Source organism: Dipodomys merriami, unplaced genomic scaffold, assembly GCF_024711535.1.
Source record: "Dipodomys merriami isolate MVZ:Mamm:240054 unplaced genomic scaffold, mDipMer1.0.p SCAF_94, whole genome shotgun sequence".
Taxonomy (NCBI): domain Eukaryota; kingdom Metazoa; phylum Chordata; class Mammalia; order Rodentia; family Heteromyidae; genus Dipodomys; species Dipodomys merriami.
In genome coordinates this window covers 1678927-1696463 of record NW_027206557.1, presented here as the reverse complement: position 1 = coordinate 1696463, position 17537 = coordinate 1678927, and the positions used below count along the sequence as shown (strand labels likewise).

At 41.5% G+C, this 17537-nt stretch overlaps 1 protein-coding gene across 3 annotated transcripts in view; it reads right to left on the bottom strand.

Annotated features, from left to right (window-relative positions):
• Matcap2 (microtubule associated tyrosine carboxypeptidase 2) overlaps positions 1 to 17537 on the bottom strand; it is a 46966-nt gene that overhangs the window by 28332 nt on the left and 1097 nt on the right. The window contains exon 2 of one of the 3 annotated variants that reach the window (XM_070014265.1): positions 12945 to 13044. In XM_070014265.1, the coding sequence (XP_069870366.1) occupies positions 12945 to 13044 (100 nt within the window). Of the gene's footprint in view, positions 1 to 2688; positions 2921 to 12944; positions 13045 to 17537 lie in introns of those variants that run through there. The other 2 variants (XM_070014266.1, XM_070014267.1) reach the window with 2 other exon arrangements.

Sequence of the window (17537 nt, the reverse complement as noted above, 5' to 3'; positions counted from 1 at the left end):
AACCATTAATTTATATTTTCAACTTAAGTATAGTATTGCTATAAAGAACCCACATTTTAGTGACTTTAGTGTAGTAAACTCTAAAAGGCTATGAGCACCAGATACTAGTGGCTAACACCTGTAATATCAGCTACCTGGGATTAAGAGAACAACAGTTTGAGACCAGCCTAAGAAGAAATGTCTGAGAGTCTCCATCTCCAGAAAAAGATGTACATAGTGACTTCTACCTGTGATTCCAGCAATGATGAACAAGGAGCCTAAATGTAGGTGCATCTTGGCTGAGGTTTGTGCCTGAGCAGAAAATGAGACCCTAACTAAAAAATAAGCTGCACAAAACAGGGCTAAAGATGTGTCTCAGCAGGATTACACTAGCCTAGAAAGTGTTAAGACCCTAGGTTCAAACCCCAGGACTGCCAAAATTTCCTAAAAACGAATAAATGAGGGGATATGTGGGGTTGGAAGAGATGGGAGAGAAGGATGAAACAGTGACATTGATCAAGATGCATTGATCAAGATGCATGTGTTGAATAGAAAGCTCCTTTCTATAACTACTTAAAGATAATAACATTTTTAAAATTTTTTAAGAAGTGAAAATAAATCAATAATAGCAAGCCTGGCTTGGCAGTCCATATCTGTAACCGTAGCTTTTGGGAGGCTGAGACAGTATGATTTCAAGTTCTAGACCATGTTGGGCAACATAGTCAAACTATTAAGAGGAAGGGAAAGAAAAGAGTTGGGGGGAAGGAATGAAGGAAGGAAGGAAGGAAGGAAGGAGGGAAGGGAAGGAGGGAGGGAGGGAGGGAAGAAAGGAAGGAAGGAAGGAAGGAAGGAAGGAAGGAAGGAAGGAAGGAAGGAAGGAAGGAAGGAAGGAAGGGAGGGAGGGAGGGAGGGAAGGAGGGAGGGAGGGAGGGAGGGAGGGAGGGAGGGAGGGAGGGAGGGAAGGAAGGTGGCAAAGAAGCCATTACTGTTTCTCTGCTTCATTTCAAGCTATGTACAGTTTATGTCTGTGTTTCAATCTACTCCTCTAATCAACAGCCCCGCTAAATTTAGATTATATTAAATCGTGATTAAGTCGAAAGCAAAGAATACTACATAGGAAGTGATTTCAGAAGCATTTACTTGCTTCAGCTTGGAAGTATAAAATAACTAGAATGTAGTTACAGCTATTTAAAAGCAGAAAAAAGGGAGCCTGTTCCTATATGTACTTTTAACACAATTCGTTCTTTCACTAAGTAGAAGGATGTGGGCACCTGGAACATGGAGGAACATTGAGAGACAGCCAGGAAGGGGAGGACATGGTGAAGACTAACATCACTTCACAAAGATTTTGGCAGTCCAGATCAATGTTCTGGTATTTCATGCAACACTGAGCACAGGGCCTTACAGCTATTTCAATTTGTCAAGTACTGTGTAAAAGAAATAGAGAAACTATTTTGAAAACAGACGTGGTCAATTATTTTTAAAGGAGCTTGAACTCAAATAACAATATATTTGATTTCCATTAAATGATAGAAATACATTGCTAAATTATCTGTCCAGGTATGCAACACACAGAGTTGGATTGAGAAGGGTGCTAATACTAAATTATGGGAAGAGAATTAAGTCAATGGGAATGAGTCTTCTATTTAAGGGGACTTCTATTAATAAAATTTCAAACTTCCAACTAACTACATACTAAAATATCAGATCAACTCTGTAATGCAGCCTAGTTGATCAAAATATCCAATTTATTATTATTATTTTATTCATATTCTCTCTACAATGAGTATCATGTTCTGGAAAAATTATTTCAATCCAACTGATTTATAAATCTAGTAACATGCATTGTTACCATTATTTTCCTCTAACACAATGGCTCTCAGGAAGGCTATAGGTTAACTGTGTGTGTGTGTGTGTGTGTGTGTGTGTGTGTGTGTGTGTGTGTGTGTGTCTAGTTTCAGTTGCATCTTACATCTTGGCTGGCTGTATTTTGTTTTGATATAACAATAAGATAAATCACAGCAATGCCTGACTACACAAAAACAGCTCTGCATTTTATAAAAACAATTACCAAGTGAACAACACTAAAGTCATCAATATTTTCACTGCAATCAAATTTCGCTTTTACATTTTAACCCTCAGGAAATTGGTTCTATTGCTACTGCAGTGTTCTGGAGCTACAATTTTCTTGGCTTAGTTTGACATCGTTTGAAGATTAGGTTTTCTTCATTACGAAATCTATCTTGCAGAAATGCTTTCCGGCAGAATCAAATGACCTAGGAAATTATTTTAATATATCAGACCTTTAAAAATTGGCATTTCTATTTAAAAATAACAAAAAGCAAGTGAGATTTCTGAGGTTTAAAGCGCCGCCCGTGCTTTACATAACGTAATGCCAATTCAAAGTGATTAGCGAGGAAGCACAAAGGGGCACCCGAGTTCTCCCAGGTGCGGTGCGATGAGGGGCGGTGCAGGGCCGTGCCGGGCCGTGCAGTGCGGGGCGAGGCCGTACGGGTCTCCGCGGCGCCCCGCTTTCCCAGCACCGCACACCACAGCGGGCGGGCGCTGTCACGCCCCCGCCGAGCTCCGGACCCGCAGGTTCCCGCGGGCTCCCGCGGGCTCCCGCAGGCTCCCAGCGGATCCCGCGGCCCGGCGCCCACCGACACGGACCGGGCCGCGTCCCCGCACAGCCGCCCTTCCCGCACTCACCAGTCACACGGATGGACTCCAGCATGGTCCCTCCCGGGCCGGCAGGGCCGGTGGGCTCCCCAGGTGCGGGGTCGAGGCCTCGGCGGGTGGCGAGGACACGCGGAAGGCGCTGCTGGCCGGGCGACGGAGCCCAGCGGTCCCGGGCTGTTAGCAGCGCCTCTTCACCCTCGGGCCCGGAGGTGCACCCCGCCGCTTCCAGCTGGCAGGGAGGCTTAGAACCCGCCACCGTGACGTCGCCTCTCCCCGTTGCTAGGAAACGCGCTCCGCTTTCCGTCCGCGCGCGGCGTCCATGCCGAACATGCGCACCGCTAGGGGCGCTGTACGGCCGAGGCCGGGCTCGTAAAGGGAGGAACTACAACTCCCAGCGCGCACCGCGCAGGCCCGGGACAACGAGGCTTGTGGGCGGAGCCCAAGCATTTGAATGACTATTCCCAATTCTGCACTCAATTCAGGGAGCTTAACTCCGATGGCATGAATGGTGTGAAATTGCATGCCCAGTCTCCGTTAGTTACAGCTAGACAACTTCAGGTGGAGCCCAGCAGAATAAGGATGGGAGAGACAGAAAACATCAGCTGACACTCTTCCAGCATTCTCTCCTTGAATCTAAAATACAGCTTTTTAAATTTGAGATTGTGCAATTGTAGGGGCTGTTATTTTTCAATTTATTGCAGTAGCCCGTCTATCCACAAGGGAGACTTTCCTGTGGTTATCTGAAACCATGGTGGACATCTAACCCTATAGATACTGCTTTTTCCTGTACACACACCCTTTGGGTAAAAGCTTAATTAATAAATTATGCACAGCAAATGATGAATAACAAAAAGTAGTATTGCAACAGAACATGCAGCATATACTGTAATAATTGGCCAACATCAATCACTGACAGTTGATCTGGAAATCTGTAGCTATTAACAGGCAGGTAGCAATATGCAGGATTGATATGTTGGATCAAGTGATGTTTCCTGTCTGCTATGATGGATGGCTCAGGAGTTCATCATGCTACTGGGAAGGGCACGCAGTTTAAAACTTGGGAATTTCTGGAATTTTCTGTTTCATATTTTCAGCTTGCTGTTGACCACAGGAAATTCAAAGTGTGAGACAAACTGTAGAATGGTGCATAAGGGCAGAGTATTACATCCATTTCACTTTAAGGTTCATGAAATTTGAAATCTTTTACAATATCTGTGGGAAATGAGGTAACCGTGTAAGTGTTTGCTTCAGGTTTTGAGAGTCTGAAGGGAAATGAGGAAAGCCTGGTAGGGCTTAGAGCCACGAAGGAACTCAGGAGGCAGTGCTGGCAGTTTTCAGAAAGCCACAGTTACTCTTCATCTTTCTCAAGATTGACGTAGGATGTGGAAATAATTGGTGTGTTTTCAAATTCAGGAATGAAAGGAAGCTCACTATGAGGCGTGGGATACTCTAAGAATGACAGAGGATTTGTGATAGATTGCCTCTTTTCCAATGAGGAGAAATCATTGGATATTAACTATCACATAGTAGATAACCTCATCTTGCTTTTTAAAAAAAATCCCAACTGTCAAAAACACTACTAATACTATCTTCAAACTAAATAAAAATCTAGTCACTTGATAGGACTCTGGTTCAAAGGAGCACCCTCTGTAGTATAACTGTATTTGGAGCCTCTAGGTCTCCCTAACTCTGAGGGAGTCTGGGGGAAGTCTTCCTCTCCCTAGAGCTTTTCCCCTCTTACTCTGTACTCAAAACCCACTGGCCAGAATGATGCATCACACATGTCACTCCCCTGCTGCAAACCCTTTAATACCTGTGCACAACTTTATGCCTGAGCCTCCAGGCATCTATTTTACCTCATCTCCCAGGAACCCCTGCTTCAGATACACTATGACCAGTGCTGTCTCCCCTCAGGGCCTTTGCAATTTGGTTTTTCTCTGCCTGGAATGCTCTTCCGCCAGATACTAAGAGTTCTTACTTCCTTTTGGGACCTAATCCAAATGCTGTTAATCTGGGAGGACTTTTCTGGCCAGGTTACTTAAAATTCCACTCCTGGACTGTGGGCATGCCTCAAGTAGAAGAATGCTTGTCTACCAGACACAAGGCCCTGGATTCAGTCTCCAGTACTAGAAAAATAAATACATTTTACTCCTTTCCTATGGCTTAATTTTTTTCTTAGCACTTAGTGTACATTTTCTAATTTATTAACACATAGAATGATTTGACTATACGCTGTATGCATTCCTAGGATAAATTACCACACATGCACTGATTTTTTTTCTCCTATACTGGACGACAAATGCAGGACTGATGTATAAGTGCAATGATTTTGGTTTGTTCATGTCTATAATCTGAGCATCAGGAATAGTGCATGTTAGGACTCATACAGTAGCTTATGCCTATATTCCTAGCTACTCAGGAGGCTGAGATTGAGGGGTTTGAAGTTCAAAACTAGCCTTGGCAAAAAAGTGAGACCTCAACTCAACAAATAAAATCTGAGTGTGTTAGCACACATTGTCTAGCTATGTGGGAAGTACAAAAAAAATTCAGTCTAGACTAGCTTGTATATAAAGCAAGACTATCTGAAACAGCTAAAAAATGGGCTGGAGGCATGATTTAAGCAATAGAGTGCCTGCATAGCAAGCACAAGGCCTTGTGTTCAAATACTAGTAACAAAAAAAAAAGAAGGAATAGTGCAGGACACACTGTAGGCATTCAGCAAATATCGGTGAGTTCATAAATAAATGAGCAATAGGAGGATTATGAGTGTTCAAATGATCGCAGAAAGAGCATAGATGATATGAAGGGCCTGGATGGAAAGCTGATCTAGGCTAGTTACAGTGCTGAACATTTGTATGAGCAGTTAGTTACTCTTGCAACAAGTCCTAAAGGTCTGGAGCCTCCTTACATTCCTTAAATTCAGAAACTGGTTTTCCAAGTTGGACTTAAGTGCATCTCTCAAATTCTAGTTTTTAAAAGATACTTCCAAAAATTGTTAAATATCGTGTGTGTGTGTGTGTGTGTGTGTGTGTGTGTGTGTGTGTGTGTGTGTGTGTGTGTGTGTGTGTGTGTTCTTGGGATTGAACTCAGGGCCTCTTACTCTCACTTTGCTTTTTATGCTCAAGGCCAACACTCTACCACTTAAGCCACAGGAATATTTCCCACATTTTACTAGTTAACAGGAGACAAGAGTCTCATGGACTTCTCTATCTGGGTTGGCTTTGAACTAGGATACTTAGATCTCAGCCTCCTGAGTAGCTAGAATTACAGGTATGAGCCACTAGTGCCTGGCAAGCTTAAGGATATTTTTAAAAGATGTTATGAATTTAGATGTTCTGTGACTGTGCTGACATTTACTCTGAATACTTTTACTAAAGCATTCTTTTTTTTGGGGGGGGGGGCGGGGTCCAGTCGTGGGGCCTGAACTCTGGGCCTGGGCATTGTCCCTCAACTCTTCAGCTCAAGGCTAGCCCTCTACCACTTGAGCCACAGCGCCACTTCTGGCTTTTTTTCTTTTTGTTTATGTGGTGCTGAGGAATCGAACCCAGGGCTTCATGCATGCAAGGCAAGCGCTCTACCACTGAGCCACCTTCCCAGCCCCTAAAGCATTCTTAATTTCACTCTCTCCTGTCCTCTCTCCTTTCCTCTCTCCCTTTCTAATCTCCTTCTGTCTCCTCTCTCCCTTCCTTCCTTCCTTCCTTCCTTCCTGCCCTCCCTCCCTTTCTTTGTTCCTAAGCATCAAATCCCTGGGCTGGTAGGGAAACACTCTCCACTGTGCTATATCCACAGCCCCATGATCATTATACTTTGCAATTACCAAGATGTGTGTTACTTTCTCTATTCCATGAGTATTTATATAGTAGTACACTTGATGTTTTCAAAATACATAAAAAGACATAATAATATGAAGCAGGTATAGTGGCTCATGCCTGTAATCCCAGTTACTAGGGAGGCAGAGATGAGAAAGATCAAAATTCAAGACCAGCATAAGAAAAGTTAGCAAAACACTATTTGAAAACAGCCAGATACCAAAAGCTCAAACCTATAATAATGCTAATTACTCAGGAGGCTGAGTTCCAGAGGATCAATGGTTGAGAACAGTCTAGATAGGGAAGTCTGTGAAATTACATCTCCAAAATGAATAATAAAACAGTGCTGGCATTGTGGCTCAAGTGGTAGAGCACCAATAGGCCAAACAAAATGGGAAAGAACTTGAGAGGCCCAGAGCTCAAATCCCAGTACCACCAACAGAAAAGAAGAAGAAAATAACTAGAGCAAAAAGGCTGATGTGTGTGACTTCTGTTGTAGAGTACCTGTTAACAAGTGACAGGCCCTGAGTTCAAATCCACCGTACTGCCTAAGTAAATACATATAATAAAAAGACATGACATCATCAAGGAATTTACTGGCTAGCAGAGAAGATTTTATATGTTTGCAAATTATATATATATATATATATACATATATATATACATATATATGTATATATAGATATATATAGATAGATAGATATACAAATTCCAACAAATGGATGTCCCCATCATTAGCTCAACTACAATAATTATTTTATTCCTTACATTTTTACTTTTTCTTTTTTCAATACTGAGGAGTAAACCCAGGACCCAGGACTTTGTATATCTAGGCAAGTACCCTATCAGCATTTTTCCTTATTTCCTTTATTTTTCAAATATAGTTTTACTGTCTGAGTTGGCCTTCGCCTCTCAATCCTCCAGCTTCTGCCTCTCCATTAGCTGGTATGTATCACCATGTTAAGCTTCATTCTTCACATTTATAGCTAGTTTTATATTGTCTACCAATATTTGCTTGTGGATCATTTTGATCTCTAAATATCTTTACTAATAAGAATAGTATAATGGTGTGTGTCTCCATGCAATCAAAATATTCAAGAATGTATTCTGCATGTGCTACAGTGGCAACAACAAATTGCCAACAAATTCATGAATATAAAGGGTTATCTTCATTTTATAAAACTTGGAATGTCATCAGCTGCTTTTTACTATTCTAAGCTATGCAATTATTCATCCTCATCAACCTCCCTTCGCTTTGTTAATTACTGATTTTGTGCCAGCTTTGGGCTCGTTTGGGTACAGCATCTGCAGCTGGCCCACTGGCTGCTTTTGAATCAGTATTGTTTTTTACACTCTACCGGAACAATGAACAATTCCATCCTTTGGAGGAATTTCTTTTCTACCTGTTCTATTACAGACAAAATGACAGATTGGATTTTCAGTTAAACATCCACTTTTTTTCTTTCTTTTTTTTTTTAGTCAGAGAATTTTATTTGCAACCAACTGTGAGTACCCAAAGATCAAAGAAAAAAAATCAACCCACCAAAACAAAACAAAAAGCAAATATAAACACCCAGCAATGTCTATATTCTTGCTTACTCTAATGGACAAAGAGGAATTCTACTGAATGTGAAACCAAGGATGACTGCACTAAGGAGCCTAAAGGGCCTTGCTACTGCTCCTCGGGCAGGAGTTGGCCTCTTGAAGGGACCCATCTGTGACTTTCCCATGCTGATCTTAACTGACAAAGCATCCCTTTTCCTCGAGGAAAAGACTAGAAATAAATATTTATGCATAAACATGCATTTTCAAAACACTAATTGTAAAAACAACCTAAGAATTTATTAAAGCTGCCTTTAACAACTTGTAATTTCCCTTATGGACGCTGAGTGCACTTCTTAAAATCATACTAACTTAAAATTTCAAGCAATAGAAGGAAAGGGTGGGGCAAGGGAAAGTGATAGAGAACATAGGTTAATGGGGTACATGTATTCATTATGAAAATGTCACAATACGCCAGCACCTATGGGTCATGCCTGTAATCCTAGCTACTCAAGGAAGCTGAGATCTGGAGATCACAATTAGAAGTCAGCCCAAACAGGAAAGGAAAGTCCATGAGAGTCTTATCTCCAATTAACTACTAAAAACCCAGAATTGGAACTGTGGCTCAAGTGGTACAGCACCACCAGCCTTGAGCAAAAAACACAAAGACAGTGCCCAGGCCCTGAGTTCAAGTCCCAGGACCAGCATACACACATACACACCCAAGATATGTCACAATAATCCTCCCTTTGAATAACTGGTATATGCTGAGAGAAAAAAAAATCTAAAAAGTTTCAAGTAATGTTAGAGCTGGTGGCTCATGCTTGTTATCTCAGGAGGCTGAGATCTGAGGATTGCAGTTCAAAGCCAGGCCAGGCAGGAAAAGCCATGGAACTCTTATCTCCAGTTAACCAGAAAATAGCCAGTAGTAAAGATATGGTTCAAGTAGTAGAGCAGCAGTCTCAGTGCCAGGCCCTGAGTTCAAGACCCAGGACCAACACACACACACACACACACACACACACACACACACACACACACACACACACACACACACACACACACACACACACACACACACACACACACACACACACACACACACTAATCAGCAATATTCAAGAATGCCTTTGTAGCTGACCCAATGGAATGAATTTTCCTTTTATGGTCATTTTTTAATGATCATTTTTATTGTCATGGAGCAGCATTGTCTTGAGTCACTTCGACATCTTCAGGAATCACAGTACTTCCTGTATGCATTGGGATGTTTATGTAAAGGCTACCAAGCTTATTTTTCTTATTTTGTAAGTAACTTGCTTAGTTAACTTTCATATTAATCTGTATGTTCCAATTACAAGGTACATAGCAGGACATACAGTGTGCACTGTGGCCAGACATTTACTTTATTAACTGTTCATAAAGTAGTTCTTGGAGTTTTGGTATAAATTTACCTCTAATAAGAAACAATTTGGGGAGGGGAAGGCTGAGAGTGTGGCTTAGTGGTAGAGTGTTTGCCTAGCATACATATAGCCCTGGGTTTGATTTCTCAGTACCACATAAACAGAAAAAGCCTGAAGTGGTTCTGTGGCTCAAGTGGTAGAGCACTATCCTTGATCACAGAGAGGCTCAGGGACAGAGCCCAGGCTCTGAGTTCAAGCCCCAAGTCTGGCAAAAAAAAAAAAAAAGAATTTTTTTTTCTTTTTCAGAACAAAAATCAACAAACTCCATTATGAAGACTGGGAAGAGTTTTGCCCATGTATGGTCTTGTGGGAGGAGCTAGTAAGACTGAGAAAGAGAAACAGATTGACAGAAGAAGACTGGGTGCCACCAGGGTTTTGTTTTGTTTTGCTTTTTGGAAGTTCTGGTTTTTTGAACTCTGGGCCTCATGCTTGCTAGGCAAGCATTCTTAGCATTTGAGCCAGGCTTCCAGCACTACCACCTCCCTCTCACTACCCATTTTGGCTTTAGTTATTTTTCAGACAGGAGCTCTCACTTCTGCCTTGGTTTTTTTTTGCATGAGGTCAGCCTCAGACTGAAATCCCTCCTACCTATGTCTCCTGAGCATTGAGATTTAGAGGTATGAGCAACTGTAAGGCTGATATTTTAGAGTGACGGGGGCTGATGATATCGCCTACCAGACAAGAGCATGCTGGGTAGAATTTAATGCTTCAGAATTTAGCTGTGAGGCAGATGAATGAGGAGCCAGCCAGGCTTTAGGTTTTATCTATCTATCTATCTATCTATCTATCTATCTATCTGTCTGTCTGTCTGTCTGTCTGTCTGTCTGTCTGTCTGTCTGTCTGTCTGTCTGTCTGTCTGTCTGTCTGTCTGTCTATCTATCTGCCTGCCTGCCTGCCTATCTGTCCATTCATCCAGACCTACAGAAAATAATATATTACTATAGAACTATAACTGTGTATGTGCAAGTCATGTGATTTCACCCAACAATAAACTATAATATATGATGGTAGTCCAAAAGATTGCAGCTGTAGTTTGTGGAAGTATACTTCATGATGTTGGCACAATGGTCATGGTGGTTAAACTCCAGGCCTGGGCACTGTCTGTGAGCTCTTTTTGCTTAAGGCTAGCATTTTACCACTTTGAACCACAGTGCCACTTCCTGTTTCTGGTGGTTAATTGGAGAGGAGTCTTATGGACTTTCTTTCTTGGGCTGGCTTTGAACTATGATCTCAGATCTCAGCCTCCTGAATAGTTAGGATTACAGGGATGAGCCACCAGTGCCCAGCTTACATGTCCCTATTTTTAAGTGACACATAAGTATATATGGATTTTTTTCTGGGCTATTTTTTTTGGGGGGGGGTCCGGTCGTGGGGCCTGAACTCTGGGCCTGGGCAGTGTCCCTCAGCTCTTCAGCTCAAGGCTAGCACTCTACTACTTGAGCCACAGGACCACTTCTGGCTTTTTTCTTTTTGCTTATGTGGTGCTGAGGAATCGAACCCAGGGCCTCATGCATGCAAGGCAAACACTCTACCACTGAGCCACCTTCTCAGCCCCTTTCTGGGCTATTTTATGTCCTTTTGTCATTAAATAGTTCTGAGGATATGTATGTATACATATGTTTGTGTGTGTGTGTGTGTGTGTGTGTGTGTGTGTGTAAATACATAGGTATGCAAGTAAGAGACAAGAGTGAAAGGAATGAAGAGAGGAGGGTAGAGGAGAGGAGAGGAGGAATGGGGGGAAGGGGAAAGGAGGAGGGAAGAAGACAGGAAAGGAAAGGAAAGGACAGGAGGAGAAAGGAGAGGAGAGGTTAAGAAAAGAGGGAAGGGACTGGGAAGATGGCTCAGTGGTAGAGCGCTTGCCTTGCATACATGAGGCCCTGGGTTCGATTCCTCAGCACCACATAAGAAAAAAGCCAGGCCGGGCGCTGGTGGCTCACACCTGTAATCCTAGCTACTCAGGAGGCTGAGATCTGAGGATCGCGGTTCAAAGCCAGCCCGGGCAGGAGAGACCGTGAGACTCCTATCTCCAATAAACCACCAGAAAACCGGAAGTGGCGCTGTAGCTCAAGTGGTAGAGCGCTCGCCTTGAGCTGAAGAGCTGAGGGACAGCGCCCAGGCCCAGAGTTCAAGCCCCACAGCCGACAAAAAAAAAAAAGAAAAAAGCTGGAAGTGGTGCTCTGGCTCAAGTGGTAGAGTGCTAGCCTTGAGCTGAAGAACTGAGGGATAATGCCCAGGCCCAGAGTTCAGGCCCCACGACCGGACCCTCCCTCCCCCCCCCAAAAAAAAAAAAGAAAAGAGGGAAATGGAGGAGAGGAGATGAGAGGAAAAGACAGGAGAGGGGAGTATGTGAGGGAAGAGCAGAGGAAGAGGGAAGTAGAGAGGAGAGGAGAAGGGAGAGAAGGGGAGGGAAGGAGAAAGAAAAAGAGAGGAGGGGAAGGGTGAGAAAGGGAGAGGAGGGGAGGGGGGGGGGAGGAGATGAGTCTTTCATGGAATTTAGGAATCTCTGTTTCATCTTTTCTTCTATTGCTATGTATATATGCATAAACCCTTTACAACTTTCCTGAACATCTGAAATCATGTCAAATACAACAGTAGAAACTGAGTAGTTAGGAGGAAGGTGACTTCACTATGGACCATGTAGGACACATCTTGGAAGTCATAGCATTCAATTGGACTCACATGTAGCTATTTAAAGTTGTCAATATACAGGCTATAGTATGATAAATACATGATATACTCTGTGTGTGTGTGTGTGTGGAGAGAGAGAGAGAGAGAGAGAGAGAGAGAGAGAGAGAGAGAGAGAGAGAGAGAGAGAGAGAGAGAGAGAGAGAGAGAGACTTTTTGACAGCACTGGAGTTTGAACTCTGGACCTACACTAGCTAAGCAGACATGCTATCCATTTGAGCCACCCTGCCAGTTCCTACTTTGGTCTTTTAAATATGAAGACCCTTGCTATTCTTATTAACCACTGGAGAATATCAAAAGATGATTAAAGTTGCATTCATGTCTGGAAAATTCAATTGAATAAAGGAAATATGCCTGTAGTTTCATTCGTTTTTGGAAACAAACCAATATATTAAAAAAGTACAATATGCATTCCCTTACTCTGGAATCTGAAAGATTTTCATTAATGACCTTGAAAAGGAAAAAACTTTATGTGATACTAAAAATCATTAATAGTTTACCTTACAATAAATAAAATAGCCATTTCCAGTAACATGGAGATAACATTTTGTTCATTATTGAAGATTGAATTTAGGGCCTTCTGCCCACTAGGTATGTATTCTACCAAATAAGCCATATTCTTTATTTTGAGGGAATTTTGCTTAAGTGCCCAGACTGGCCATCAACTTTCCATTCTCCCTTCTTAGTCCCTGAGTATGTGGAATTATAAGCATGTGCTGCCATGCCCAGCTGTAGAGAACAATTGTTTGATGGCTCTTATTTCTTCTAATAAATGGAAGTAGGAGTGTACCTGAAGAATGTGCACTTTCAGCCAGATAATCTAAGCCAGGCAACTTGCATCTAATCTTTCTTGTCACTGCCTTATGGTTAGGCCTGGGTCTCTTCTCTTCCTGTAAAAAATTAAAATATCCATGTTATTATGTTGTCAATTAAGAAGGTGTGTAAATATGTTTTGAAAGATTAACTATAAAATATAGCATTTGGAGTGTCCTTGTGGAAAGCAATGCTATCAGATTTTGTGCTTCGTAATCTTCCATCAACTTTGCCTACAGAAGCCACAATCATTGCCCTTGTTTGAATGGGAGGGGAAGGAAGAAATACTCATTTCCCAAGGCAAGTTATTTCTGCTTCAGATACATGGTTCTGTTCTTAAAACTATGAAGTACCATCTGTGCATGTGTGAAATAGAATTGAACCTGTTGGAATTGTTTTAAGAAGTGGGGAAGAGATAAGGGCTAGGAACAGAGGGTGTGAAGTTGATTGGGTACCTTGTAGGCAAGTGTGGAACTGCCACATAAAACTTCCTCTTGGGGCTGGGAAGGTGGCTCAGTGGCAGAGTGCTTTCCTTGCATGCATGAGGCCCTGGGTTCGAATCCTCAGTACCACATAAGCAAAAAGAAAAAAAGCCAGAAGTGGGACTGTGGCTCAAGTGGTAGAACGCTAGCCTTGAGCTGAAGAGCTGAGGGACAGCTACCCAGGCCGAGGTTCAGGCCCCATTACCGGACCCAAAACAACAACAACAACAACAAAAAACTTCCTCTTGTACAGATAATTCTGCTGAATTTATTCTATCTAATATCAGTAAACACTACAACCAAGACAGTATGTCACTGGGTCAGAAATAGACAAATGGACCTGTGGAACAGAATACAGAGCTCCAACACAGACCTACAGGTACACAAAGTCAGCATTTATCAATTACAGGGAACAGGGAAAGGAAAGACAATAGTGACTGTAAAGACTACTGTGTGGGGGGTGGAAGTGGGGGAGAGAGAGGAGAGCCAAAATGTATCTAGACAAAAAAATGAAGTTATTAAAACTCATTCTTCATAAAGCATTTAGAAGAAAATTCAGGAGAATATCATTATGATCTCAATGTATAAAAGGAGTTCTTGTGAGCTAAGAAAACATGAAACCTAAAAACTGTTGCATCCCATTTCCCAGAGCCAGTGGGACTCAAACCACAGTTGGAGAAAGGAGTCACCAGCACTCAAACTGGCTGGAAGCCAGCTCGCAGAGCTGGAGAAGCAGCCCCATTTGCTTTTCATGGGGGATTTTTATAGGAAGGGGTTTCATATAGGTGATATTTACTAAAGCAAGAAAGCAAGGTTACAGAAGCAAAACTTAGCCTTGAGTCACAAGAGCATAGGCAAACATAATTTTGACTTAGTCTGCATAATGGCTATTATCAATGCTATAAACATTACAAAAAGTCAAAACATACCCTTGGCTTACAGAAGTCAAAACATAACCTTGGGAAGGGGAAGCATATTTTAAATCTCAAAATGTTAGAAACTCATTCCCATGATTGGGGGTGCACTGAAATTTTCCTTACAGAAGTGATTTTTATTATAAGCTCCTGACTAACACAGCAACTCAGTACAGCTGATGATAAGACTCAAGGTTGTCAATGGCTTCAGCAAAGCTTGTGGTAAACTGCAAAGCTGCCAGCTTGATAAACTTGAGAGAGGGTGAGATGTATTTTTGCTTATTAGCAAAGATGTAAAGGGGCTAAGGCTGACTGCTGGCTATTTGACCTGAAGTTTCTCTCTACAGAGGGGTTCTGCCTTTAATATTTGGCCCTATTTTTAATAATCAATAATTTTGTTCTGTTTTCTCCTTTTACATGTTACAAAATAACATAAAACCTATAAATAATGTGTAACCTAAAGAAAAAGAATAAGTCTTTGATAACCTTAAAATCACCACTTCCATAAATGTGGAATTTTGTAAAGCAAAAAGCCAAGCCACAACTAAGAAAAGCTATCTACAAGCAACAACTTCAACAAGGGTTTTCCCCCCAGCAAATAGTAAACAAATAACAAAAACCCTGTAGATCAAGAAGAAAAAGACAGCACCGCAATGGGCTGAGGATATATCCTCTAGTTTTAAAAAAACCAACTAGAAAAATGCACAAAACAACAATGGAAAAATTTCAAAGTGTCTTTATTCCAGAGGAGGAATTTGATTAACAGTCATGATCATGAATTGTTAACAACATAACTGTTATCACAGTATAAACTTTTGCAACCATTTGGAAAAGGATTTTAAATGGTAATGATACTGCTGTATATTTATTGTAATGATCTAATAATCTGATCCAATTGTGAATAATACCTGAGGAGAATTTTGAAATGTACTTGCTGAAATAATCTAAGTATTATCTAAGTATATTCTCATAAGGAAAGCATTGCATGAGATGGGAGTATTCATGGCACCATGGAATATTTGGAATAAAAAAGTAGAAACAAGACAAAAGTGTATTAATAGGGTCATGGATATATAAATATGTGTATTTGTAAACAGAACCCAGCAGTGAAAGTGAATGAAAATGCAAAAATATGTATTAGTGAGGATGAGTCTCATAAAGATGTTGAGCTAAAACCGGCAAAGAGTATGTATAGTGGAAGTAGAACTTACACTAGACTCTGGTGGCTCATGCCTGTAATCCTAGCTTCTCAGGAGACTGAGAGCTGAGGATCCAGGTCCAAGCCAGCGCCGGGCAAAAAAGTCTTCCAGACTCTGATCCCCAATTAATTAATAAATGCCAGACTGGAAGTATGGCTCAACTGGTAGGGTGAACAAATGCCCAAGGCCCTGAGTTCAAGTTCTAATACCAGCATATACATGAACACAAAATAAATAGCTAAAATAATAAAATTAATTCTAAACAATATCTATTACTGTGAATAAATATGTAGATGTTATGAAAGTACATATATTTCCTTGGGGATGAATAATGAATATCAAAATCAAGATGGCTCTACCAAGAAAATGGGAAGGTAAACAGGAGTAGGAAATTCTCTTATCCAGGAAACTTAAGTTACACATGGTGATAGAGTCTAAGTAGCTGGCCTTGAACTGCTGCTCTTCCTGACTCACTTTCAGTGCTAGGATTATAGGTGTGCGCTACCAGCTTGTAACATAATTTTAAAAAATCATTCCAAGCCAGGAGTCAGTGGCTCAGGCCTGTAATCCTTGCTACTTAGGGGGAGGGTGAGATCTTCAGATCATAGTTCAAATGAAGCCAGCCAGGCAGGAAAGTCTGTGAGACTCTTAATCCCAAATAATCATAAAAAAGCCAGAAATGGGGCTGTGGCTAAAGTGATAGAGCATCAGCCTTGAGTTTAATAGTTCAGAAACAGTGTCTCGATCCTGATTTCAAGCCCCATCTCTGGTTTAAAAGAATAGTTTATAGTCCAGGTGCTAGTGGCTCATGCCTGTAATCCTGGCTACTCAGGAGGCTGAGATCTGAGGATTGCAGTTAGAAGCCAGCCCAACAGGAAAGTGCATGAGATTTTTATCTCCAATTAACCACTAGAAAATCAGAAGTGTTGTTGTGGCTCAAAGTAGTAGAGTGCTAGCCTTGAGTGGAAAAAGCTTAGTGAAAGTGATCAGGTCCCAAGTTCAAGCCCCAGAACTGACAAAATAAATAATAAATAAGTAAATTAGCTTATAAGTTAAAGAATGAACTAGCAAGGTTCCAGAATGGAAGGAGACAAGGAAACGATTTTGGTATTCTAGAGAGTGCCCTTAAATATGTGTGCAGTATAGTTTCCGGAATATAGTAAATGGTTCATTTGTTCAGCCATCGAGATAAAGACCTAAGAGATAAACTAAATGTTTAGAGTAGTTCACTTTGTTAGGTGCTTTATCTCTTTAGTCTTTATTAGAATCTAGTTGAGGTGGTTTATTAGAAAAGTAAGCCTCTGGGAGGCGGTAGCCGGAAGGCATAACGGCTGCATAAATATTTAGTGACTCATTCCCGATGCAGTCACACACTGCCACTCCCTGAACATACACTCCACTTTCCTGTTTGCACTTGGAAAAAAAAAAAACCATCCTTTTGCTTGGTCCATCAGTAAGCACATTTTGACTTGTTGATTCTACACAGCACACACCTGAGAGATATCTTATTGCAGAATATTTCTGAGTCTGGATCTGTCAATTTTCATATGGCCCTCCTGCCTCTTTACTAGGTGAAGAAACCAGGGTATTTGATTCCTGAACAGGTGAGTAAACTAAAGCACAGGGTAGCTGAGCCAGAGGCTCCTCACCTTGTATTTGTGAACTTCATGGAATCCTATGTTAAATAGTTTATAACTGAACAGCTTTCTTGTGTGTAGGGATTTTAATTGTAATTTCAGAGGCATCCATCACTCCAGAAGGTAAAAACAAAAATAAAACAGCAATAAACAAAAACCAACACATCGTTAAATGATTTCCTTAAAGCCAAAGGTCACATTAATTCTGGTGGAGTCTAGTCTGGACCAGAAATAAGTTTTCCAGAATCAAGCTTATTGCAATCGACAGGATTCAACTTCCAAGGAAAGGGATGGGAGTGGACTTTTTAAAGCCGCTGCAGTTTTGCCCCGTCCTCCCA